The 24,678-nt window shown below is 31.9% G+C and overlaps 2 protein-coding genes across 4 annotated transcripts in view; both read left to right on the top strand.

Annotated features, from left to right (window-relative positions):
- Window positions 1-6,277, top strand: part of LOC106077990 (probable nuclear hormone receptor HR3) — a 42,995-nt gene extending 36,718 nt beyond the window's left edge. For all 3 annotated transcript variants that reach the window (XM_056017103.1, XM_056017102.1, XM_013238707.2), the window contains 4 exons: window positions 257-389; window positions 632-739; window positions 1,013-1,129; window positions 2,626-6,277. In XM_056017103.1, coding sequence (XP_055873078.1) covers window positions 257-389; window positions 632-739; window positions 1,013-1,129; window positions 2,626-2,894 — 627 coding nt within the window. In that variant the 3' untranslated portion in view covers window positions 2,895-6,277. The remainder of the gene's footprint in view (window positions 1-256; window positions 390-631; window positions 740-1,012; window positions 1,130-2,625) is intronic.
- Window positions 6,278-11,315: 5,038 nt separating this feature from the next.
- LOC106077987 (ras-related protein rab-11.1-like) lies at window positions 11,316-23,847 on the top strand. The gene is made up of 7 exons (XM_013238701.2): window positions 11,316-11,476; window positions 13,399-13,580; window positions 15,188-15,299; window positions 15,845-15,928; window positions 17,254-17,447; window positions 18,308-18,388; window positions 19,343-23,847. Exons 2-7 carry the CDS (start codon window positions 13,535-13,537, stop codon window positions 19,492-19,494), a joined length of 669 nt encoding a protein of 222 aa, XP_013094155.2. The 5' UTR covers window positions 11,316-11,476; window positions 13,399-13,534; the 3' UTR covers window positions 19,495-23,847.
- The last annotated feature ends 831 nt before the right edge of the window (window positions 23,848-24,678 follow it).

Genomic DNA, 24,678 nt, shown 5'->3' with positions numbered 1-24,678 from the left:
GACTAGATCTAGATAATCTAGTAAATCAGTCTAAGCTACTATTAGTTAGAAGATCCATCCAGTTAACTAGTTCTAGATTTGATAAGATCTACTGACTACTCTGTCAGCCAATAAATATTTATAGATCTATTAGATCTTTTATTTGAAATAGAGCTAACCGTTGCTTGCATCCATGCATATGTATCAAATTACTATTTCATTTTATTATCATTACTGGTATTGTATTAACCTTCCCATTTTTTGTTTTAATTTCCAGCCTCATCGACATCTCTGGATTGAAATTGCAGATAAAATCACATTAGCTGTACAGCAAATCATTGAGTTTGCTAAAATGATCCCTGGATTCATGGAGCTGTCACAAGATGACCAAATCATGTTACTCAAAGCTGGTTGGTCTTTTCTTTATGTCTTTCATGGTATATAATAATAATAAAGCATTCTTTGGGTCTGAAGATTTTAAGGATTGTGCAGGATTTCAGTTGACTATGCAGACCCAGTTGCAACCTGCATTATGAAACAAAAGACCATTCCCTGGCCCCCTCGCTTTTTTTCAAATTAATTTTTTTTATCTTAATATCCTACGAATGATAATGGATAATTTGATAGAGACTTTGTTATATTTGTTTTTCAGGAAGTTTTGAATTAGCACTCATGCAGCTTTGTCGAGTGTTTGATGCTGCTACAAATAGAGTTGTGTTTGGGAATATGTTTTTACCTTTAGAAGCTTTTGCCACTCTCAGTAAGTTATACTTGAGCAAGGTACTAAAAACTTGGCTTACAAATTTCACAATTGTATGTGCTATAAGCTACCAGAGTGAATTTATTGACTTTATTCGTTAGCATATTAAAATTACTATTTTACACTAGAAAAGAGGGGAAGTATAATTTTACTTATTTTCTTGACATGTAGTGGACACTTTACATTGTCATTGTAACACATAAATAATCATTTAACTTTTAAAGCTTATAACTATGCCTTTTTCTCATGAAGATTGTATGTTTCTTGCTTTAGCTGATGAAGAGTTCCATCTGATGTCTGCTATCTTTGACTTTGTCAAAAATATTCAGCTTTTACATATTACAGAAAGTGAGATGGCTATGCTAAGTGCTTTGATACTCATCAGTTCTGGTAAGGGGTTGATAACTTGTGCTAATAATAAATACATCTTGAGTCAGGAAGTACTATCAAACAAATTTATTTCTAAATCACTTATAGATATATATAGATTCCATTCACGTCACCTTTTACTTTTAAAACTGTCTGTTTTTTGTGGAATGCACTCTGGACTGCCGTGTAATAGTCACTATTGTCCCGGTTTTGAAAACTGCCCATAGCCGTCCTGTGGGAGGTTGGGGCTTGGATGTAATTATCTTCAAATCTGAAGGAACATCAAAAAGTGTAAAACAAAACAGCATATAAAACAAGCTATCTTTATCTATATTTCCACAATGTCTGAGCCACCATAGCCCAAAAAGCCTGTAAGATACTTGTTTCTGCCTCGATACTGGCCATTTTTCCCAATTTCGCTCTAGAAATATTTTAAAGACAGAATAGAATGTGGAATTTACATTTAGGTTGATCTGCGTGCCTTAGCAGTTTGTCTCTTAAAGATAATTGCCTACTTGAATAACAGGATAACTTCAGAATAATGAAATACAATATTTCAATACTCTTGTAATGTCAGATAGCAATACTTTTTAAAAATGTGTTTTATTGTACTGGAAAGGAATCAAGAGCCCATGATCAGTACTGTTAATACTAAATATTATGTTATGCTATATGTTTTTAATCTTTTTAAAAAAAAAAATCAATTTGACCTGACACAAGTATCAATTTATTCCCAAAAGTGTTTTTATTTTAAGAATATATTTCTCTGCCTATCTTAGAGTGCATATATATAGTGTCACTATATTGTCATTTACCAAAAGTGGGGGGGGGGGGGGGGTGTCATTGTCCAAGTTTAAGATTCAGCAAGTGAAGATAGGTTAAGCCTAGATAATGCCTGGACATTGAACTTGGACTTTAGCCTTGTTTATCTATTTTATTAATGAATCTGTTTCAAGTGGAGTCATTATTTAGAAAAGATTGAATTAAATTGTCTGTTGCATTGGACAGGATTGTTGCATTGGACAGGATTGTTAATGTCATTTTTCAAAGTTGAATTACACTATCTGTTTTTATAGTGCCTTTCTGGAACTTCTTTGAGTTTGCCTACTGTCTCTCCCAAAGAACCATTTTTATTTTACAATATTTTAAATATATCCAATGTTAAACTTGTATGTTTCTAGAAGTCATTGAAGTATAATATCTGTTACTTGAACTAGTTAGGGTAAACATGCTAGGACAAATTTGTACAAATGTTCCTTCTTCCCTAGTGCTATTAGAGCATGGAATGGGGTTGCCTGAGCTAGTCAGGAAAACCAGTGACTTAAGAGAATTTAAGTCATTGGTTAACAAGCATGACTAGATGCTTCTTTTTTTGAAATAATGTCTCTATTATATAAGATATGATAAGACAATTACATTATTTCAAAAGTGTAAGATAACATTGAAGAAACTTGGTTTTCATGAAATATCTGTAGTTTTACATATATATATATATATATACTTTTTTTTACCTTTAGATCGCCCTGGAGTTAAAGAAGTTAGTGAAATTCAACAACTTCATGACAGGATCTTGACAGCCTTAAAATTGGAAATGGGAGTCAACCATGCTGGGGATGAAGATATCTTAAAGCGATTTGTGGAGCAGGCTGGGGTGCTGAGGTCACTCAGTGCAAGGCACATCCGGGTTCTTAATGCTTTCAAAGAAGAGGCACCAGACATTGAGTTTCCTGCTCTGCACAAGGAGCTCTTCTCTATAGAAACCGAGGCAGTTGTTTCCAACATGTAAATGTTTTGTTTATGTCGTTCCCTCTGGCAGCTGACCGCAAGTCTTCTTACATGTGCTCACACTCAGCAAACTGTTAGCAAAGTGGTGGATTTTGAACTCATAGCCCCAGATGGACTTGGATTGTATGCATGTTATGTTGATTACCAGAGTGCTTGTGTGAAAGTATACAAGAATACACTTGGTTCAACAGTATTCTCTGGGAAACCCTCCCACAATGTATCACAGTATGGCATAATAATGTTTTCACTTGTTCTACTATAGAGCTACATCATACCTAGTTTGTTGTCATTCTTTATATTGATATGAGAAAAGAGATTTGATTTAAATGATCAACTTGTCAGACAATAATTCTTTTTTTTTTCACTTGCTTGGATTAAGAATTGAATTTAACCATATTAAAAAATATAGGGTGAAATACTACTTGCAAACTTTATTTGTATACTATTTGTTTTTTTATATTAGTAAAAAAAAATTTTTTTTTTTTTAAATATAAGCTCCGGTCAAAGAGAGATTTTTAAGGTTGCCTATAGCTGTTTGCTTTAAGCTGTAATTTGTAAAGTAAATACTCTAATTGCATTTTAAAAAATGAGAAAGCAGGTAAATTTTATTTTTTTTTTCGTTTTCTTAGAAATTAGTTGTTTTTTTTTCTTAATGTTGGTGTTTGGTGAAACTACTTTGACTTATAGAACTTGAATTGGGTTTATAATAAAAGGAAAGGGGGAAAGTTGTGTTTATCTGTATTCATCTTGTGCTGGTTAACAGGGCATTATTAAACCATTATTACCATTAGTTGTGATTAATGTAGGCCTTGGTTGGGGGGGGGGGGTCCAAAACATCAGAATAAGAACAGCTGACACACTTTTTGTACCACCTCATACTAATAACTGATAGATTTCTACTTTTGGGCATCTACTTTTTTTTTTTTCCCTAGCTATTACTTTTTACTTTCCTGCAGTAGATCCAACTGTTGACAATTTAATTCATGCAAGCCAACAAGCTGAACACAAATGTTCCCAACAGAAGTAGGGATATTTTCAGAATTGACATTTGGAATATTGTAGCAGAAATGGATGTTCCCTTGTTGCAGCAGTACAACAAACTCAACTGTTGTTAGCGATACAGCAAATATCAGTTTTGTTTAGAGTTTTACTAGTCTTGCATAATTCAGTTATAGTATTCTGTGGTATTTTTTTGAAAGAGCATTTGTGATTATAAAAATATTTTTTAATTTGTATGTGAATATTAGTCTACTACACTCGTTGAAATGTTTGTAGAAATGTAGGTGTTACTAGTGATTTTTAGTTGGTTTTTTTTTTTTAATGTGACATTAAAAAAAAATTTTTGTTTGTTTGTTAGCAACTGATATTTCCTTGCACAGTGATTGTCACTCATGTTAGTGTATCCAAGATGTAGCAAATAATGGAGCAATATGTACATTGATATGTGTCACTTATTGGGCTGTAGAGAATATTGTACAGTTTTTATCATGTATACTCATTTTTTTATGTACATAACTTTATATTCTTTACTGTTAATGCCACAGTAAAAAATTTTTTTTTTTTTTTTTGCTTTTGTAGGAGAAGTAATTTGTATGAGAGCAGACATTCAGTATTGTATATATAGATCTAGTTTGATCTTACATTGTCACAGCGTAGTATATCTACAATGACAGATTCTTGAGTTAATGTGCTAAACCATTAATGTTGCCTTTACTTGGTAATAGTAACCAGTACATGTACTGCAAAACTTTTTTACTTAATCAACCAAAACATTGAAAAAGTTCTTTTTATAAGAATCAAATATATATTGCATTTTCTGCTTTGAATTTCCAACCTCACTTATGCAAAGTTTTATATAAGTATATAATTAGCTGAAGAGGGCACCACAAAATTAATTTTTTCTCCACTATAAGTAAGATTGCTTACACCACTTCAGACAGTTCAATTCTTTCATTTATTTGATTTGCTTTTCTCTATATTTGTAGCTCATTTTTTCAAACATAACTTTTGGCTGAAACAAAAGGCCATAAAAATTGTGATATGATTTTTTCCCCCCAAGTTATTTAGTGCTGCTTATTTCACTACCTGTTGGGTGTTGCTCTTAATGCTGTCAGCATAGGAAAAGGTGCATCCATATGTTCTTCCATTCCTTCAAAATTCTTGGTCATGGCAATTGGGTGTTCTTCTTTAAAAATGTGTCAATTAATGACATAACAGAAAGAAAAACTGAAAGCAGCTTCTTGTTTTAAGCTGTAACATTTAGGAAAGTTACATTGTTTTTCTGGAGCTTATAATTTATAAATAGCTAAAACGTCTCTTACAAAGTTTGCCTTGTCATGTGGATTCAACTATGGTTACAGTTATCAAGAATTGAAACCATTGTGTACTTAGTTTGCAGGATTTAATCAACATTGACACCATTGTATTCCTTTTGTCCAAAGTGGTGATAGAGGGTATTGGTGTCAACTCCATTATCTAGAAAAAATAATAGCAGAACATGTTTCTTTGAAACCCACTGTTGATGGTAGTGATAAAATTTAGAGAAATTAGGTACACACCTTTGATAAATGTAAATATTGTGACTTGTATGTATATAATATATATATATATATGGCAAAGAAAGCGAGAGTGTCTTGATTGATCTATGGTGTGCTTCTGTACATAAAGAGATTTCTGCTATTGTATATCATTGTATTGGTGACGTTACAAAACACTTGTCCCAGTTGATTTCAACTTTGACCGTCTCAGTGGTGAGCTAACAAAGTGCTTTGAAGCAAACTCCGCCCTACTGAGAATCCACATCAATGCAAGCTAATTCCCCCCCCCCCCCCCCCCCCCCTTTATATATGTCCCTTGAGTTCAGCAGCAGATGTACTCATTCATAAACAATAATGTTTACTCTCCTTTTGGTTTTGTTCAACAAAGTATTGAAGTTATTGTCATGATTGCATTATAAGTATATAGAATTATAAATAAATAATATATATATATATTGTATAACACTACCAATCTTACTATTTTAACTCAGGGCTGGTTCTCCGATATAAAAGGGAGACTATTGGTTTATTTGTTCCTGCCTTTTTAATACAGTTTATGTTTCTCTCCCCTGCACTTATCACTCATTGTTATGTTTTATTATTTTTGATTGATTCAGTTCACATTGCCATATAATGATCCTGTTCATCTCCTCAATTTTTTAACAAATCTTTTTTTTTTTTTCTGAAAAGTGTCTTTTTGATGAAATCTTGCAGATAACTTTGGACATAAGAAAGAAATATGCCCATGTAAATGGATGAGTTGCATAGACTTGAAGATATGGCTTCTTAGATGGTCTATGTACTCAATGATGTATATGATCCTAATATAATAAAAAAAAGAAATGCTTACATTTTGTTGTGGGGTTTGTATTTGATTGGAAAATTTGATAAGCTTTAACTTTGATTAGGTGTACTGAGACTTGCAAGCAGCCTGTACCTCCCTACAACACCTCTCTAATAAAACTGGATGTGTAGCAAAATGTACATAGATTTAAAAAATTAAATCATAAAGTGTTTTCCTATATCATGTTCTGTTTGTACCTAAGTACAAATATCTAAACATTTAGTGTTTCTGGCACAAAGGTTATCTTTATGTTTCGCTGAATACAAGGATACTCTTACAGCTGAAAATTGTTGTCTGTCCTGGATGTGGCAAGTATGTACGTTGCAGCTGGGGCTGCGTAGCCATGGGAAATACTGCATTCCTCATTAATATTCAGACTCTAAGGCAAGCTTTATTATTAGGTCTGTTACAAACAAATGTACACTTAAAATACTGTTCCATTAATCTGTGCTTTTTCACTAGGTGAAATTATGTATCACATATACAAGTAGAATATTTAATATTTCTGAAGCTTACAATGCAGGAAAACAGCCCCTATGGTGCTTCCTTCAACATACTAGCTGCCGGGGGAGAGAGAGCACTAATTAATTTTTTTTTTCATTAGGGGAATGGGGCTCACAAGTCTAAGTTTGAGAAACATTAATTGTGACTCCTTGACAGTTGCTCAGGATCAAAATTTGGTAGTTAGAAAAGTAGAAATGCAAAGTGAACTAGAGCCTAGAGGTAAGGAAAAAGGTAACAGTGACATTTACAGTGGCTCACACCTTACTGCAGATTATCTGCTATATCTCCTTGTGCATGAACACAATGCTAACAGACTACATGCAAAATGTCTTTGTTAGAAAAGTTCAAAACATGATTTCACATTGGCCTAATCTATCACATCTTTTCAATGGTGACAAATATAAGTTTATGAGACAAATGTCCATTTTTAGAATGCATTGATCAACTAAGCATGGCACATTTTAACACTACCATCACATGACTTGGAACAATCAAGGAACAATCCCATTGATATGAATAGTGACTATATTCAAGGAGGATAAAGAACAAAAAATATATCAAAATACTTTTTTATTTAATAAACCCACAAAAAACTTGTTATAGGGGAATAACTCCAGCCATAACTCACAGTACTGTAAGATTTATTTCCTTTTTTTATATAGCAAACAAAATTAATTTCCATTTATAATTGGCTAATTCGATGACCGATTCACGTTTTGTTTCGAACAATGAATAATTGGGCAAAGTTTCAACTTGATCCGAGAATGGGAAATGGGAGAAATTGCCTGTTCACAATTTGCACCAGGCAGAAAGAGTGAGTTGATTATAAGCTTTGCAGTAATGGCATGAATACAAATTGTAATACTGATCCTCAATAGAAAGCCAAACAAAAAAAAAATCTAACCTGGCTTTTTGTTCATTAATATACATTTCTTTATCACTGTAAAAATAACTTATCTTAATATAATACAGATGTTACTTCAAAAAAGAAGATGACTACGTCCTACAATCAAATACTTAAGACAAATTGATTAGGTGTTTATATAAATTACTATCTATGATAACTGGTCTTTAATGACGACTAATGCAACGAACTTCCGAATTTTGAAAACAATGCCAAAGTATAATCTTATTGAAAAAAAAAAAAAAAGCTATGACGCTATATATTTTAGGAAAAAAAAACAAAAAATTAATTAAAAAAGTATCTCAGGGATATAGAACATTTACTTTTTTTTTTTTTTTCGAATTTCTGCGGATAAATTGCAAATCTATCTTAGAACTATGAGTCTTTGGTGAGCACCTGGGAAGTGAACAACATTTTATACAAATCCGGTGCTTCCAGATATTTTGTGAGATGGCTGTCTGGTCATGTGGTATGCGGTCTGGACTGTCGTTCGATGATCTCGATAGTCTGCCCGACATCATCCCCCACACTGTGTGAATGTTTCTTAGACTTAATGTATAAGCATAGGTTTTTGTTGTTATCTTTAGATATTACATTGTTTATCTATTCACTCTGCAGCTGTCTGCTTACTTTTTGGGTTAGGTGTTTAAGTTTTATATACTTTTTATAGACTCTTTTTGTCTTAGTTTCTTTAAATTTTCTATATAGGTTTTCCTTCTGTTTACAAAGCTTCTTTAATCTATTATTAAACCAGCATTTATTTATTTTGTTTGGTGCGTATTTAGTTGGTATATGATTTTCTATAATGCTTTTAAGATAGTTTTTAATGAAATTCCAGAGGTCATCGACTGGTTGGTTAATGTCTTTTTCTGATAAGAATGTTTGTTGAAAGTTTAATGCAGCTTGGTGTAGTTGTTAGGTTGCATTTATACCATAGTAAGATTTTTCTTTAGGGTTTTGTATTGGCTACTGCTTTTATCTGACTATTTAATGATATCATGGTCTGGTGGACCAGGGATAATATCATAATCTACTACTAATCCAGGTCTGTTGGTTAAGAAGATCTAATGTGTTGTTTAATGTAGTCGGTTTTTTAATGATTTGATCTAAACTTAGGTGTGTAAAGTTTCTATGAAAATCTCATTTATGTCCTTAAGGTTTTGCGGTTTTGGTGTTTATCTATGGTTAGTGTTTTCCAATTTATATCTGGTAGGTTGAAATCACCCATAATCCAAAAAACTGCATTTTTATTTTTTTCTTTAAGTGTAGTTAACTGATTACATAGTTCTTACATGTACTCTAAACTAGAATTTGGTGGTCTGTAAATACTGCCAATTATTAGGGATGTTGAGGTGACGATTTTACAAAATGTTGATTCTATATTTTTTGAGTTAGGTAAGGTAATTTCTTCTGCTTTAAGAGTGGTTTTTTTATTGCTAACAGAACTCCTTCATGATTATCTGCCCTATCTATTCTAAAAATTTCATAATCACTATTGAAAATTTCTGCATTATAAATTTAAGGATGTAGCCAAGTTTCTGTTCATGCAATAATGTTTGGTTTCTCACGTTCTAATAAAATTTCAAAGTCTGCTGTTTTGTTCCTAATGCTTTGAAAATTTATTACTAAGGTTTAAAGGTATTTTGGTATTACTTCTTTAGTAGGTTTATTTAATGATGGTGTTATATTAGTTTTAGCAGATTTAACAGGAGTGGATCTGGCTAATGGTTGGTGAGTTTGGTTCATCCCTGGTCACTTCATCCTTGGTCACTTCATCCCCAATTGCTGTTCAGGCTTTGATTTTAAGCCCTCATTTTATCTAATATATAAATATGATTATGTAGAATGCTTTTTGATATTTTTTTTACATGTTATTAATGCGTTTATACTGTTTCCTCTCCACTTTACATTCTTGATGAGAAATCTTATATTGTAAATCTGGGTGTGTACTTAGCTAAAGTGCTTCTATTGGGGGGGGGGGGGGGGATGTAAAATTATAATATATTACACATGACATAATGATCAAAGGCCAAGGTGTGGTGAAAGTAGTGGAAATCCTTTGAGAGATGAGAACGATTAGAATAATTATGACTATACCGCTAATAACTTCTGACGACCATCTTTCACTTTATTTTATTTTTCAAACGCTCTTTCTTGAAAATGGGCACATCATTTTTAGCCTCAGGATATCATGTCGCCTATATGAGATCTGCTTTATAATTTCTTTTAAACATTCAAGTTGTAAATTGTGTTATAGGCAAAGAGAATTACAAACATTGTTCAGCAATATGAATTAATGAATCGTCTTCTGTACTTACAATAGCCTATCTATCTTATTGGCATCAATGATTGCATAAAATCTATTTAACATGACCTCTATATCTATAAATGTTACATTTTTATAGTTTCTACTGGCATTTAATTGTATTCTTATCTATTGCGTCACACTTTTTGTCATGTAAATAAAAATGAATATATTTAATGTTGCTTACTGCATGATTTCTATGATTACTCTTTGTTAGATAAATCAGGGTCTGTCTTAGGGTACTGCAACCTATGCAGCTGCAGTTGGCCCAGCACTTTCATAGGCCCCGCGCAAACTCTAGTTGTAAATTATTAAATTAAACCATTTTAACTAAACAGGGTCTCCTGATTTTCCAGGAGCTCCTGGAAATCTCCTGAAATTGCAAAAAGCCATCAAAATCTCCTGAAATTATTAAAATATCTGCCAATCCTACTCTCGATTAAAAAAAAACAGCATTGTCATTATGTCAGCTTTCATTTAATAAAAATAATAGGGCGAATTTTAACCAAAACAGTACGTTCCAATACTTAATTTACTGAAATAGTCAATGGCATTTAAATATAAATCTAAATCTGTCTCGATCTCTTAAAAAAAAAATCAAAAGCGATATTTTGCTAGTCGATAGTAAAAATCTAAATGGCAGATCTGAATGTTTATCTGCTTTATGTTGGAAAAAAAATCAAAAGCGATATTTTGCTAGTCGATAGTAAAAATCTAAATGGCAGATCTGAATGTTTATCTGCTTTATGTTGGAAATCTACCATCTATTGTAGATGAGTAGATGGCTCTTGATTTTGCACTAAATTAAGTAGATATAGATCTACGAATAAAATGCGAAGACGAATTTATTTTCTAACAAAAAATCTTAATTTTCACTTATTATTTATTATCCTTATCCCTACCCAGACTAGGCCCGCGCAATCCGTTTCGCATAGGGCCCCGCAAGCTGTAGTGTAGGACCGGCCCTGGATAAAATGATCAGTTGATGAAAAGAACGGGATGTAATGACCGGGGATGAAATGACCGGGAACCCTGGTAAGGTCAAGGGTTGAAAGTGGACAGGATTCAACTTGGGACAATCAATGTAGATCTAATCTAAAGATTAGGTCTATACTTTAAATCTAGACTAGATCTACACATTCATTTTTTTTTAGATCGAGAATCTAGATCTAGACACCAAATTCAATTCATGATATTGGGAATATTGAATATCGCCAACGTAGATCTAGATCTATATTGATCTATGTGCCTGTCATATTTTGATTTTAGCACTTTTTTTTCTTCTTGCGTTTTGACTCCACTCGACACTGCTGGTTTGATTTCTCGCTTTATTTATAATCACTTCCGCCTTGGTTAGATCATTTCCAAAACAAACTTTCCAGCTTGAGCTTGGAAGTAAAGATTTCATGGTCACACAAACTTACGATTCAAATTTGCAAATATATTTCCAGTCTAGCTATAGATATAGTTTTGCTTCTATTTTTAAACTGTAAGTTGTAAAAGTCTTCAAACTACTTGATATAGAATAATGTAACTCTAAGAAATTTATCGAATAAGTTAATTTAATTTTATTTATTTTAAATTTATTAGACTTTTTAAAAATATTAATATTAGACTAGAATGACTAGATCTAGATCTATTATTTATTACTTATTAGTGAGACTTATTGACTTAACTCGAGTGAGTCTTGAGATAATACTAGGTCTAGAGTCTAGAAGAAGTCTAGATCTATAAATTATATTATAATATTAAATCTAATGATAATCTAATCTACTGTCTAGATCTAGATAACATTCAAATAATATTAATATATAGATTTTAGTTCTCAATTAGAATCTTGACTCTATTATTAATGGAACTAAGACTAAGAAATGTATCAAATTAATTTTATTATATTTTTTGTGAGACTGACAGTGACAGACTCCACATAGGTCCACTGTACTTGTAGTCACTGTAGTGAGATAATATAGAAAATATAATCTAGATATCTAGACCTAGATCATAACAAGTCTAGATCAGTAATTTAAATTCAATACCGGTATAAATTATATTATTTATTATCTAGAGCTAATGTGTAATACTCATATAATAATAGAAATATATATTCTTATTCTTAATTATTATTAAATGCATCTTAGACTTACAATTTAGATCTAATTATTAGATCTGTTATCTAGATTCTAGATCTATCTAAAATAATTTTTTTTTTAAATAATGTAATTTTTGTGTATTATAAATAAATACATAATAATACACTGATACAGTTTTGTTTAATTGTCGAAATAATGAACAAATAAGAAGGTTACAAAGGGAATTTGTGTGGAAACACTAGATCTAAATCAGAAGCAGCACTTGAAGACATTGAAGTGATCCACCAAGGCAGGTTTCAATAACGACCTATGTCTGGAAAAGGACATGACTTTTGCTTTGGGAATTGGAATGTGCTAAGATTGCTTAGATAGGTGCACCAGCCCATCTCAGTGAAGTGTTGAAGAAATACTGGTTAAAAAACAAAAGGCAGGCGCCCCCAAAGAAGAACCAATGGACTTTGAATGTGATGAATTGGTGATGTAGAGGCAGATCTACAACTGCGAAGATTTCGGGCAAGGAGATGAAAAGCATAGGATAGATCTCAATGGAAAGATGTGTTGAAGCAGGCTGGTGTTTCGTTTTATTAAAATCTTAATAGTGGCACACTGGGCTGCAGCCTGCATACTATTAGAGTCATGATGAATGCCCTAGAGACCCTTGACAGAGGCCAGGAATGAGAGAAATGCTAATTGCCAAAACCTATGTCTGAAGGCCTTCATAAAATAGATGTTTTTTTAATCACATCTGTGACACACACTCCATTGTTGCCATAAATTTGTCAACATGTAGACAATCATGCATTGGTCATGCTGACTGTATTAAGACAGGCAACAAGCAGGTCCTTGTGCATTGGGTGTAAGTGATTGCAATCATGCTTTAACATAGAAATTTTGTTGTACAGAGGGAAGTAGGATTGTGGTTAATGGTAGTCTGTAGCTCAGCTTCTGATATGCTTGTTGAAAATGTAGATACCTGTTTATCTTCCTGCTTAGGGGACCTTTTGGGGGTCATTTAGTTTGTGTGGTAACACAAACTCTTTGTAATAATTATTTAGTTGGCAACAGTTACGTTTATTTTGTCTATTTATTTCAAAATCTCTCCCAATCCTCCTCTTTTCATTTTCTAACATTTTTCTCTAGATTCCATTTTATAACCATCATATTTCTTCAGAAATTTCTCTTCTTTTTCTCTTGTACTGAATTATATTTCTTAAGGAATGTTAACTGGATTTTATAAATAAAAGATTACTGTGATTAGCTTTAAGCATGGAAATCCCCAATGTCAATTGAAGCGTAATTTTCATGAGACTTTTTTTTTCAGGTCATGATTTCGTGACATTACTTAGACATTGATATGAAGATTGACTTTTTCAAATAGCTAAACACCTATAATAAAAATAACTACTTAGCCTTGTGCCAGAAAGGCTTGGAAAAAAAATTGGCCAGTCTTGCAAAAGATGGCATCTACGGGAGCAGATGACTTGTATGACTACATTTGGAAAGGTAATGACTTTTGTATCCAGCCATATTAACGTTACTAGACTAGAGCTTTAAAATCTAAGTTGGAAATGCTTTAGATATACAGGATATAACTTTGGTTGTGTGGTATGGACTTGGGACTGTTGTCAGGATGGTTCCTAGTGCATACCTTGCACGGCCTGGACTTGGAAATAATCTTCATTTCTGAAGGAATGTCTGAAACATGTAAAAGAAAACAAAATAGGAGTAAAATACTGTATCATGATGGCAGCAAAGGGTAGAAAAAAACTTTCAGTTTGAAAACTTATATTGTTTCGGGGTTCACAAATCAGTCTGTTCATTCAATAAGTTTCAAGCTTCATGTTAAGTCTACTTTTTAAAATTTATTATTGGCTTTGGATTATAATCTGTATTACCGCTTGATCTAAACTAGCAAAATCTTCCCATGTGGAGTGTCACCAGAGAATCGTGAACATGTTCTTTGTCACGTATCAGTTTAAATAAACCTAAGCTAGGGTAACTTAGTATATTTTTATCCCAGTATGGAAAACCCCATGTGCAGGTGTTTAGAAAAACCCATGATGTCATCAGACACGTGTTAGGTAGCGTCTCCTGGGAATGATTGGATTAGTTAAAGCAAGCGTTTGGGAGGAGTGAAGGAAACGATTTGATAAATCGGGATTTAGAGAAATTAGTTTGGAGATGTAACTTGAAGTGACTAGTCATAAATTTTATTAGTTTTGAAATTAGATCTAGTATTTATTTGAATCTAGTAGTTATTGAGCTTTGAAAGAAGATATTCATTTGATACAGTTTTATTTCTGTATATTCTGTACATTATTGTGATTCCTAGTTTTTGAATTAAAGTCCTGTATTTGAATTAAAAGGATCTTCGTTAATTGAATCTCTAAGATATTTAGTTCTAGAGATATATCTACAGAATCCCCTGCATCACAGTTACAACATATTAGCACCTTCGACGAATAAGCATTTTCAACAACAAGAAGGAAACCTAACCGTGATATTCTTCAAAACTGCATTCTTTATCAATAGGCCCGAACAAGACACTGGCTCCAAAACATCCCTATTGAACAGAAAGAAAACTACATGACGAGCGCAGTTCATCTCATTTATTGGTCTAGTCATTTGAACACTCCAACATAATAATGAGAACCAGGAAGAAGAAGAAGATTGATATATAGAGAGATTTTCATGATTTCTACTCAAGGATTAAAATTATTTTAAATGATCAAGAGAATGTCTGCTATCTTTCCCCCTAAATAAATATCTCCCGGATTTAACTTTGCACATTGGGTATTCAAATTTCACTTGTGAAAATATCAATAGGTATTAACTATCCATTTCCATTGTAATAACCATCAAAACATTTTCTGGTATTTTTTTTTTTTTTTAAGTTGGTGGATTGGTTGAATTGGGTTGATTGGGAGTAAGTCCTGATGATTTTTACTGGAGTTTTGTATTCTATATTGGAGACATGAGCTCAAGTCCCTAATTTCACTTGGCTCCCTAGAGATTTAGTGCTATGCAATGATGAAGAGATTAAGAGCCGAAAAAAAAAGTTTTGTCACTATTCTTGAGCAATAACATTATAACATGATCTTTTTCTCCAGTTGTGTTAGTGGGTGATTCAGGTGTCGGAAAAACAAATTTACTTTCTCGTTTTACCAAGAACGAGTTCAACAGTGAAAGTAAAAGTACTATTGGAGTGGAATTTGCTACCAGGTAGATTCTGTTAATAAAATTACTTTATCTATCTTAAGGACTTAGACTTAGAGCCTCATGTGCTGATTGGGTGGCAAGCTGTCTCCACAAAGATCTGTCACTGGCAATGTCTGAAGCCTCTTCCCACCTGGTGTCCACTGCTCTGAAGTCCTCCATAAAAGTATGGCGCCAAGTTATACGAGGACATCCCTGTTTGCGCTTTCCCTGTATTGGCCTCTGTGTCACCACAACTCTTGGTATGGGTAATTCATTTTGTCAGAGAATATGTCCTGCAAACCTCATGCAACGATCTTTCACAACCTCACTCCCAATTTGTTTGAGACCTGGGATCTATAACTGATCTTAATGACAGTAGTTGACAATATGTATTCATATGCGTAGATGCTATCCAGTATTTTTTTTATTTTATTATAGATAGATAATTTATTTGAGTATCATATATTTTCTGAAAGACTTCTTCTATTAATCGTCATCCTAAATTTGTTAAGAATATATTAAGCTGTGAAAATACTGTTTTAATTTTGACATGTTTTGTCTCCATGTAGGCATGTAACCATCAAAGGTAAAACAATCAGAGCACAGATATGGGACACTGCTGGTCAAGAAAGATATAGAGCTATCACTGCAGTGTGAGTACTGGATTTAGTTTCAGTGTTAAGCTGTGTAACATTTAAAGGGAGGTAACTAAACAGGAATTATCTCTGCCTGTTTTATGTAATTTGTGGATTCTGCCTAAATTAAGAGAAAGCAATCTACACTAGTGATTCATCTGGAGGCATCGATTGTCTTTCAAGACAGGTGAAGGCTTGTAAGAGTTATAAAATTTAACTTTGGGTGATCGAAGAAATTCAACAATACAAACAAAGGAGGATTTTACATTTTAGAAGCCACAACCATTGTAAAAAGGTACAAGAAACAGATACAAGGCAAGTAACTTCCTGGTAAACTGATAAGCAGGAAGTAGTTGAACAAATGGTCTATAGACAGGCCTCAAATCAGAATTTTCATTTTTTTTTTTAATTATTATTTTTAGCGGCCTCAGAAGGAAAATAGATGCTATTAGTTTTGTGTGGTCTGTCTGTCTGTCCGTCCGTCCTGTTTAGATCTCGTAAACTAGAAAAGATATTGAAAATCCGACAATGATATTTTAAGCCTTAAAAATTTTGTTGCAACAGCTACTTTTTTTTCTTTTCTGAAAGCGAAAAATTTAATTTTTAATCAACTATGCAAGCAGGTGTTTTTTTTTTCATAAAAATGAACCATTTTTACAAATTTTCACTATTAATAATAACAAACACTGAAGGCTATTTAGTAAGGGAGATGACAATTTACCATATTTTTAGCACATTTATGCAAACGGTTTTAGATTTTTTGGCAAAATAATTTTTTTTTTACAAACGTATTGCTTAGTTAAGTAAGTTCTGTAATGCTAATTACTACGTTTACAAAAAAAATTTTTTACTTTTTTTTTTTAGAAAGAGAAACAATCTATTTAATAGGCATATAAGTGGAAAATAATTTAAAATAACAATTAATACGTTGTTTTTCATATTATCGCGTGAACTGCAGTGCAGCTAAATCTAGATAAATTGAAATAAGACACTTAACTAAAGGAAATTTTTTTTTTTTCTTGAGGCTTTAAATGAGACTGACCCTTTATATGACATCAGTTAGGCCAGGTTCACATTTTACTTCACCTTCACTTTCACTGGGTGGATCAGTTTGGGGGCCGATTTTGAGTTTGTGTTTCCCCACAAACTGTCTTTGTAACCTTGTTTTTTTATTGTTTTCATGTTGTTAATGAGAATTATGTTCCATGTATGAAATGCCAATAAAATGTGAGTTGTGTTTTTAATTGTAGTCTAGAAATGTTTTATTTGTTTTAAATTTGTAGACTAGGAATTGCCATTATGTCTCAGGTATTCCTCACAGATCTTTATGTTTCAATTTATAGATATTACAGAGGAGCAGTTGGTGCTTTAGTTGTTTATGATATTACAAAGAGTCAGACTTTTGATAATTTGAACAAGTGGCTGCAGGAGCTCAAGGACCATGCAGACAGTTCTGCAAGGATAATGATAGTTGGCAACAAGTCAGATTTAAGGCATTTACGTGCAGTCACTCAGGAAGAGGGGAGATTATTAGCAGGTAAACACTATTGTTCACTGTCCTTATAATCCCTATCTAACCTTGATAGGTCAATAATAGATTATGTTTCCTCTGTCTGGGACCCCTCTACTCAAGAAAACATTAAGAAACTGGAACAAACAGAAAATAGAGCAGTGAGATTATTAATTAAAAAAAAAATGAATATTCAATTTGATAAGAGTAACACATTGGTAAAATCATTAAATTTAGAAAGCCTTCAGGATAGAAAACATAAAAGTAAAGTAGCAATTATACATAAAACACTGAACCATTATCTTCAAATACAAAAACAAAACCTAATAAAATACTCATAAAGACACAAAGATAAAAGCACATTCCTTTTTTCAAATGCTTGCACAAATTTGTACAAAAGCTCCTTCTTCCATAGTGCTATTTGTTTTCAAGTTATTAACCTATTTTTTTTTTAAAGAAAATCGTACAGAAGTCCTATAGCTTAACTTAAGACTTGTTTTTTTTTGTTAAAGATTGTAAAAAATAATAGCATTAATATAAAATAAAGATCTTTCCACATGCCCACCATCTGACCTAAATATTTTTCACAAAAAAACAAACAACAAGGTGATTATTCTTGGTTTCTGTAAAAGATAGACTGCAGCATACACATTTGAGACCAAATTGCTGCTGGCATAACTACATGAAATACTGCATTCTTCTTTAATCTTCAGACTCACAACAAGCCCTTTATATATTGAGCAAGATGAATTCAAATAAAGTCATATTTCATAAGCTCACTTAAACTAACAATAAAATTTCACTTTATCATTTTATTGTTGTGATTATTATAGTGTTATAGTACCATTTTCAGTTTAATTACAGTAGCCATGCATTTTTATTTCCAGAGAAACACAAGTACTCTTTCATCGAGACCTCAGCTTTGGATGCTTCTAATGTTGGAGAGGCTTTTAATAATTTACTTGTTGGTAAGATATACCAAATCAATATAAGTCCTGACAAGGAATAAAGAAAAACACATTTTAAGGTTTAAAAAAAAAGTATTGAAAATTGGGGAAAATGTAATGTATGTCTGTTAGGCAAGATTAAGAAAACTATAGAAAGTAGCAAAATCCAAACATTGACTAGTTCTCATACTAATTTTTGGAAAAGTTATGCTAAATTTTATTCTCTCCCCACGCAATCAACCCTACATTTTTTTGTGCTTCCTTGCTGGGTACTGCACATGTTTTCTTAGACAAAAATTTTATATAGAAACATTTGTTCTTGTGGTTTTCTTTCCTCCCATTCCAATGGCTGTACAGTCTGTATGTTGAGATTTTGGTTGGATCTCATTAGTGCCTGTCTTGATTTTCTTCAGTTAATTAGTTTATGAAACATGATTTTTATGCATAAGCAAAACCTTCCAAGCACAGGGTGTCCCCCACAGCTTGCAGTATAACTATATAATATAAATATAACATTAAGAAAGTTTTAAAATGTTGGTGTGATCAGGTTATACTTTTTTGGCTTAAAAAGTTGTAACAGCTGTGTATGTGAAGGAATATAATATCTATGTAGAACAAAGACACTTATGGCTTATTTACCTTTGAACCTCTTAAACGACCAGGAAAAGTTCTTATCATTTACATCAGGAAGGAAGTTGTTTTTTTTATTATATTCCATAAACTCTTTCATGGCTCTAGGTACTAGATTTGTATTCACTTGAGCAAGCAAAGTTCTCTCTGTGAGGCAGGGTTGTTCAAGGGCATGCTTTATCTTCTAATTTTCTTCATATGATGGTCTTCTAGCTCATTTTCATCCATCATAGTTGCATAACATCATTAATATAGCTATTAGTGTAAGCCTCTGTAATCCTTACATCTAACTTCTCAAATCTATGTTGTCGTAACCTCTCCAATCAATTTTGTTTTCTTTTAAAGACATCTTCAAATCTCAAGTTGAGGATCCAACTGTGTTGCCACCTAGCAGCCAACATCAGAGTGCCGGTCACAACAATGGACAAACTTCAAGCCGAGTGCAACTTCCTAGAGAGGATGCAAGTGGACAACAGGGGGGGCAGTGTTTCTGCTAACTGGAATAAGGAAGGACATGGTTAGTTCTGGAGATGAAACAGTCTTTTTTTTTCTTTTTCTTTCTTTAATTGTTTAAATAATTATTTTTTTTAAGTACATATAGCATTTTATCAGGATAGGTGTAATAAATTTTTTAAGATTAAGCGTTTAATAATGAACAAATTTCCAAAGACATTTTGTGTTAGTCTAGGAATAACTAAAGGAAGGATACTTTCAAATGTGAAGTCAGCTGTTACAATATCAGTTTGTATTTATGAGAACTAGCTGTCAGAGCGCTGTGTACATTGTAGTCCAATATTTATTTTGATATCAATGAATTGTGTGTTGATGTAAGAAAACAATAGACTGGCTGGTCACATGGGCTGTTTGCGTTGTTGTTTTTTCCCCTGAAAATGTCTTTTTGGTCAGTTATTAGTTTTCTTTGTGTGCATTTTCAAAAATTTTCTTTCCGCTTTTTGATATAGTTAAAATATTTTGATCCATTCATTAGTTTAGTACTTAATGGGTTATGGTTTGTTTAGAGCAGTGTCCTGTAACTTTTTAAATTTATTTTGCAAGTTTCTTTGTGTCATCTCTTACGACGTTGAGGTTGTGTACTATTACAATGACTACTATGTCTATCAAATTATACTTTCTAAAATACATTAACTACATTTTTTTTTGTTTCCCTTGATAGATCATTCTGCTAGTTTTGATGCTGTTAGTTTTTTATAATAATAATTATTATAATCTTTGTTATCCATTAGGAAATTTGTTTCTTTTGAGTTCTACAGATTTGTAACAAATTATTTTTCCATGCTTTTGCCATGAAATTTTAGTTTCAATTTACATTTTGAAAAATATTTGTATTTTTTGGTAGACATGACCTTAAAAGTGACCTATTTTATACTTTTTTAATCCACTTCTTAAAAATAATTATTTTTTTTTTAAATCTATTTATATTTGATGATTTTTCTTAAAACATACTAACAAATTTTTATGATTTTTTTTTAGATTATTTAGATCTAGATTGAGATCTGAAAAAAAACATTAATTAATGTTTCTTGTGAATTTATATCCATTTCTTTTTGTTTTGCTGTGACTTGAAGCTTGTATAAAATATGTTTGCATTGTTAACATTTTGTAATGATAGTATTTTAAGTGGAAAGAAGAGGTAGATATCTTTGAAATAGGATCTGTTTTGGTATTTTTAATAGATAGTATATATATTTAAATATATATATATATACTAAACATTTTAATAGTTTGAACTCATGGCTTGATTAATTTTTTTTATCTCTTGTATCAACAATAATAATTACGTACTGTTTAACAAGATTGTATATTTTGAACACTGTTTAGATGCAGATTTATTGTTTTAACAGCCCCATAAATTCACATGCATTGGTTTGAGCATTAAATCGTATTATGTTTAATCAGATACAGTTTTCTCCACTATTGCATGTATACATGCAAAAATTAAAAAAAAAAAAAAGACTTAAATGCTATGTCCATTTTAATTGTCTCAATTTGTGTACAAGTACACATAAGCCAGCAAATGAAGTTTCCTCTGTGTACGAAGAGAGTTTGGTATTACCTATGTTTTTGACGCCTGATTTTGGGTATGTGAGATGCTCTCTCTTGTTTAATGGTGGCAACTGTGTGCCTTTGTATTCTTCTCACATGCTCTGTCCCTCGGGGCTATGTGTACATTTAATGAATGTCTGGATTTAAAGTTGATGTGATTATATTTATCCTTTGTAACCTTTTTAGTATTGGGTTTTGTGTTCTGACATTATTCAACTTGTATTTATAGTCAATAGCATGACAAACATATCATAACTGTTGTTTTTTTATCAAGGCTTTATTGTTGTTTCAATTAAAAAAAAAGAAATCTGACGCCTAGTTCAACCCAGTTTAGAATTATCTTGAGCTTTATTTCATTTATTAACCTCATTCACTGTAGCTTGTAGTTTACTTCTGAAAATAGACCATATTGTTTCCATGCAATGGTGTAAAGAACATTTCTTGCTATTTGTATTATAAATTAAAATCTGGAATTATTTATCCATTTCTCCCTGTGTTTGGGGGGGGGGGGGTCACAGATGATTCACTGAGAGATAGGTGAAAAATTTGTGGCAGGCTAAAATAAAGATTGAAAAACTGCAGAAGAAAGAAAAGTTTGTACCCAGAAAATACTATACTCTTCAAACCTTTAATGAGAAAAAAAGCAGTTGAGTTGGAGGCTATGGTTTCTGAAAAGACTGTTGAAGTAAGACATGACAAGTTAGAACAATATTTATATAGGTCATGGAAGCAGCACAAGTTACAGATGAAAAGGATGCAAAGTGTTGTGTTAAGGCTATGGGGCTAATGGTGCCAGTACAATGCAGCTAACTCCCAATAGCTTCTGAAGAAACCTTTTTTATCATAGGAACTATGGGAACATTTTTATCATTTTTGAAGCAGAGATCTTTAGGAAAACAAAAACAAGACTGTTAGCTGAAATTAATATTGTCTCTTTTAACATATCAGAAGTGAAGATACTTTCGAGTATATATTTAAAAAAAAAACATATATACTATTCTTATTGGTCTTCAATATTGTGTGTTATATAGACATGTAAATGTTATTGCTGAAAAAAAAAAAAAAGAAATGCTTGATAATAACCCATTAGGGCAACATCTTTCACTATTTTTCTTCATTAACATATGTATAAATATATATATATATGTAATGCACTGTTAATGCTCCTATTCCATCTGTTCTTATTTTATAACAATGCCAAGTTCAATATCTTCACCATTAGCATGATGCTTTATTAGCACTCAAGTCTTTGTTAAAAGTTCAGCATTGCTATTTGACCTTAAATATTTTTTTTCTCATGTGATCAAAGTGGCTGTCCTGAATCCTCATACTAATATTCAAGTTGTGACATACTTATCACTATGAACACTGTTAACATCTTATCCACTTTGTAAAATTAACTACTGTCATTATGTCATCAATATTTTAAAAAGTCATATTTATTTGTTGTGAATGGCTTGTTTTGCTGTTAAATATATCAATTTTACAAGTTTTGTTATAAATATGTACTTTATCTATTTGGTTGTCTTTAAAATTATATGGTAAAAAAGAATGGTTGTGAGTTTAGAACCATAAATCAGCTTTACTTTCACAGTATAACTTTGCCAAAAAAAAATTTTTGCATAACAATATAATTTATTAAATTAAATTTTATTTAAGGAAAAAAAAATGGCTGGGTATTTTCATAATGTTTCTAGTGATTGGTTATCTACTCTAGTGGCCTTTCTATAGCTATAAAGTTAATGGATATAATTATTTTTATGTCATACTTATTCAGATAAATCTGAGTTAGAATTACCTTAACTAGATGTTTTGCTCTGCCACTGAGCAACTGTACCCATAGTATGCTAATGTTTCAAAGAAATCATTTATATGTTTATTCCTAGATGATTTTAGCCAACCTCGATAACTTCATTAAGTTACTATGACCAACTAGATATAGCTAAACTACTGATAGATAAACAGTACCACATTTTTTTTGTGTCAGCATGAGTGCAGTTAAATAGAATCACTTGAAACATGAGCATTGACAGAACAGCTTGACCTTCTTTCAATTATTTTAGTTATAATAAAGGTAAAAATAATAGTTTATGATTCGACAATCTAGCCATGGGCGTCTTCCAGTCTTTCTGTATGAATGATGAGCAGAATTATAGGCCGATAGCTGCCTATTATTCCAGAATTAATTAATTACTGATCTTATTATCTCTGTATATGCTGATTGCCTTTTATATAATTAATGATAGGAATATGTTTAAATGTTCCAACCAAATTTGTATTTGCATATGGTCACGCTTTTCAAGAGCGCAACAACTAGACACACATTAAGGATTCAAATACTTCCCAAGCTTATATATTTACAATCCAAGTGTGATGTTCCCTCATTGAAAGTGGCCTACCATATCAGCCCAACCAAACCAGAACACGATTTTCTGTTACTGTCTATAGCCTGAATGATTCTTTGGGCAGTGCTGTCTGACAACAGGTCCATGTGCAGTGAACTGGTTTCAAGCAAACTAACAATAGGCTGATAGTTTGCGAATCTTCATTCTTCATGTCCAGTTCTCAATCACAATGTTGAACATTTATGTGTAGGCTTACAAAAAAAAGCTTTTGTATCCTGTTAATGACAGGTTTTCAACCCATCAACTTCAGAAATTAGTACTAAATTGTGAAAAAAAAAAAAACAAAGTGATCTTCTTTGACATCTTTATATATGATCTGAACCAATCCCTCAGTCCACAGAAATGTTATGAATCTGTGCATTGTGTTTTGGCCAGAGAATCTCTGTTTCACAAAAGGGGTACGCAAAGTATACTATTCCTAATTTCAGGTACCTCTAACTTTGGCAGTTATGCCTGGTACTCTGGCTTTAGCCTCTAAACATTCATCTCACTTAGGTTTAGTCTGACAGAAAAAGTTTTTTTTTTTTTAATTATAATGCACCATCAAGAACTAATTATTTAATGTACATACATTAGTTAAATGTGTATATTTTAGACCTTCAAATGTTTGAAAGTTTGTTTTTAATAATAAGTTCTAAGAATTGATCACTTTTTATGCTACAAATGAATTTAAAGTTTTACTTGTTCAGATTTTGAAATGTACATTTTTACATGATTGAAATTTGAAATAAATCTGATTTTAGTAATTAATCTGTGGTTCATAGCCTTTGCCTTAAAAGATAAAACTGATTTACAGAAAAAATATGTGCTAACAATTAGTCAAGGAATGAGCTGAGCTATGATTAACTTGTACAGATTTTCTCTAACACTGACCATTTGTACTAAATGGACTATGCATATTTAGTATTAAATCTTTCTCTCCTGACAATGCCAACGTCAATTTGAACCCCCATTAACCTAAATTGATTTTTGGATTTATAAACTTTAATTTCTGTTGTGTAAAAAGAGCATGCATTCTCCTATTATTCAATACCAAATATAACATTTTCTGATAAACTAACAAAAAGGTTATTTAAGTTTAATCGTAACAGGATAGTGAAATACAAATAAGCCAAATAAATAATTCTAATGGAGCAAGGAAAATAATTATGGAGTTAAGCATATCTTTATTTGATCATTGGTAATTCTTGTGCTTTTCTTGTATATCCCCAA

The sequence above is a fragment of the Biomphalaria glabrata genome, chromosome 18 (assembly GCF_947242115.1).
Source record: "Biomphalaria glabrata chromosome 18, xgBioGlab47.1, whole genome shotgun sequence".
Classification (NCBI taxonomy): domain Eukaryota; kingdom Metazoa; phylum Mollusca; class Gastropoda; family Planorbidae; genus Biomphalaria; species Biomphalaria glabrata.
This window is presented reverse-complemented; position numbering and strand designations above follow the sequence as displayed.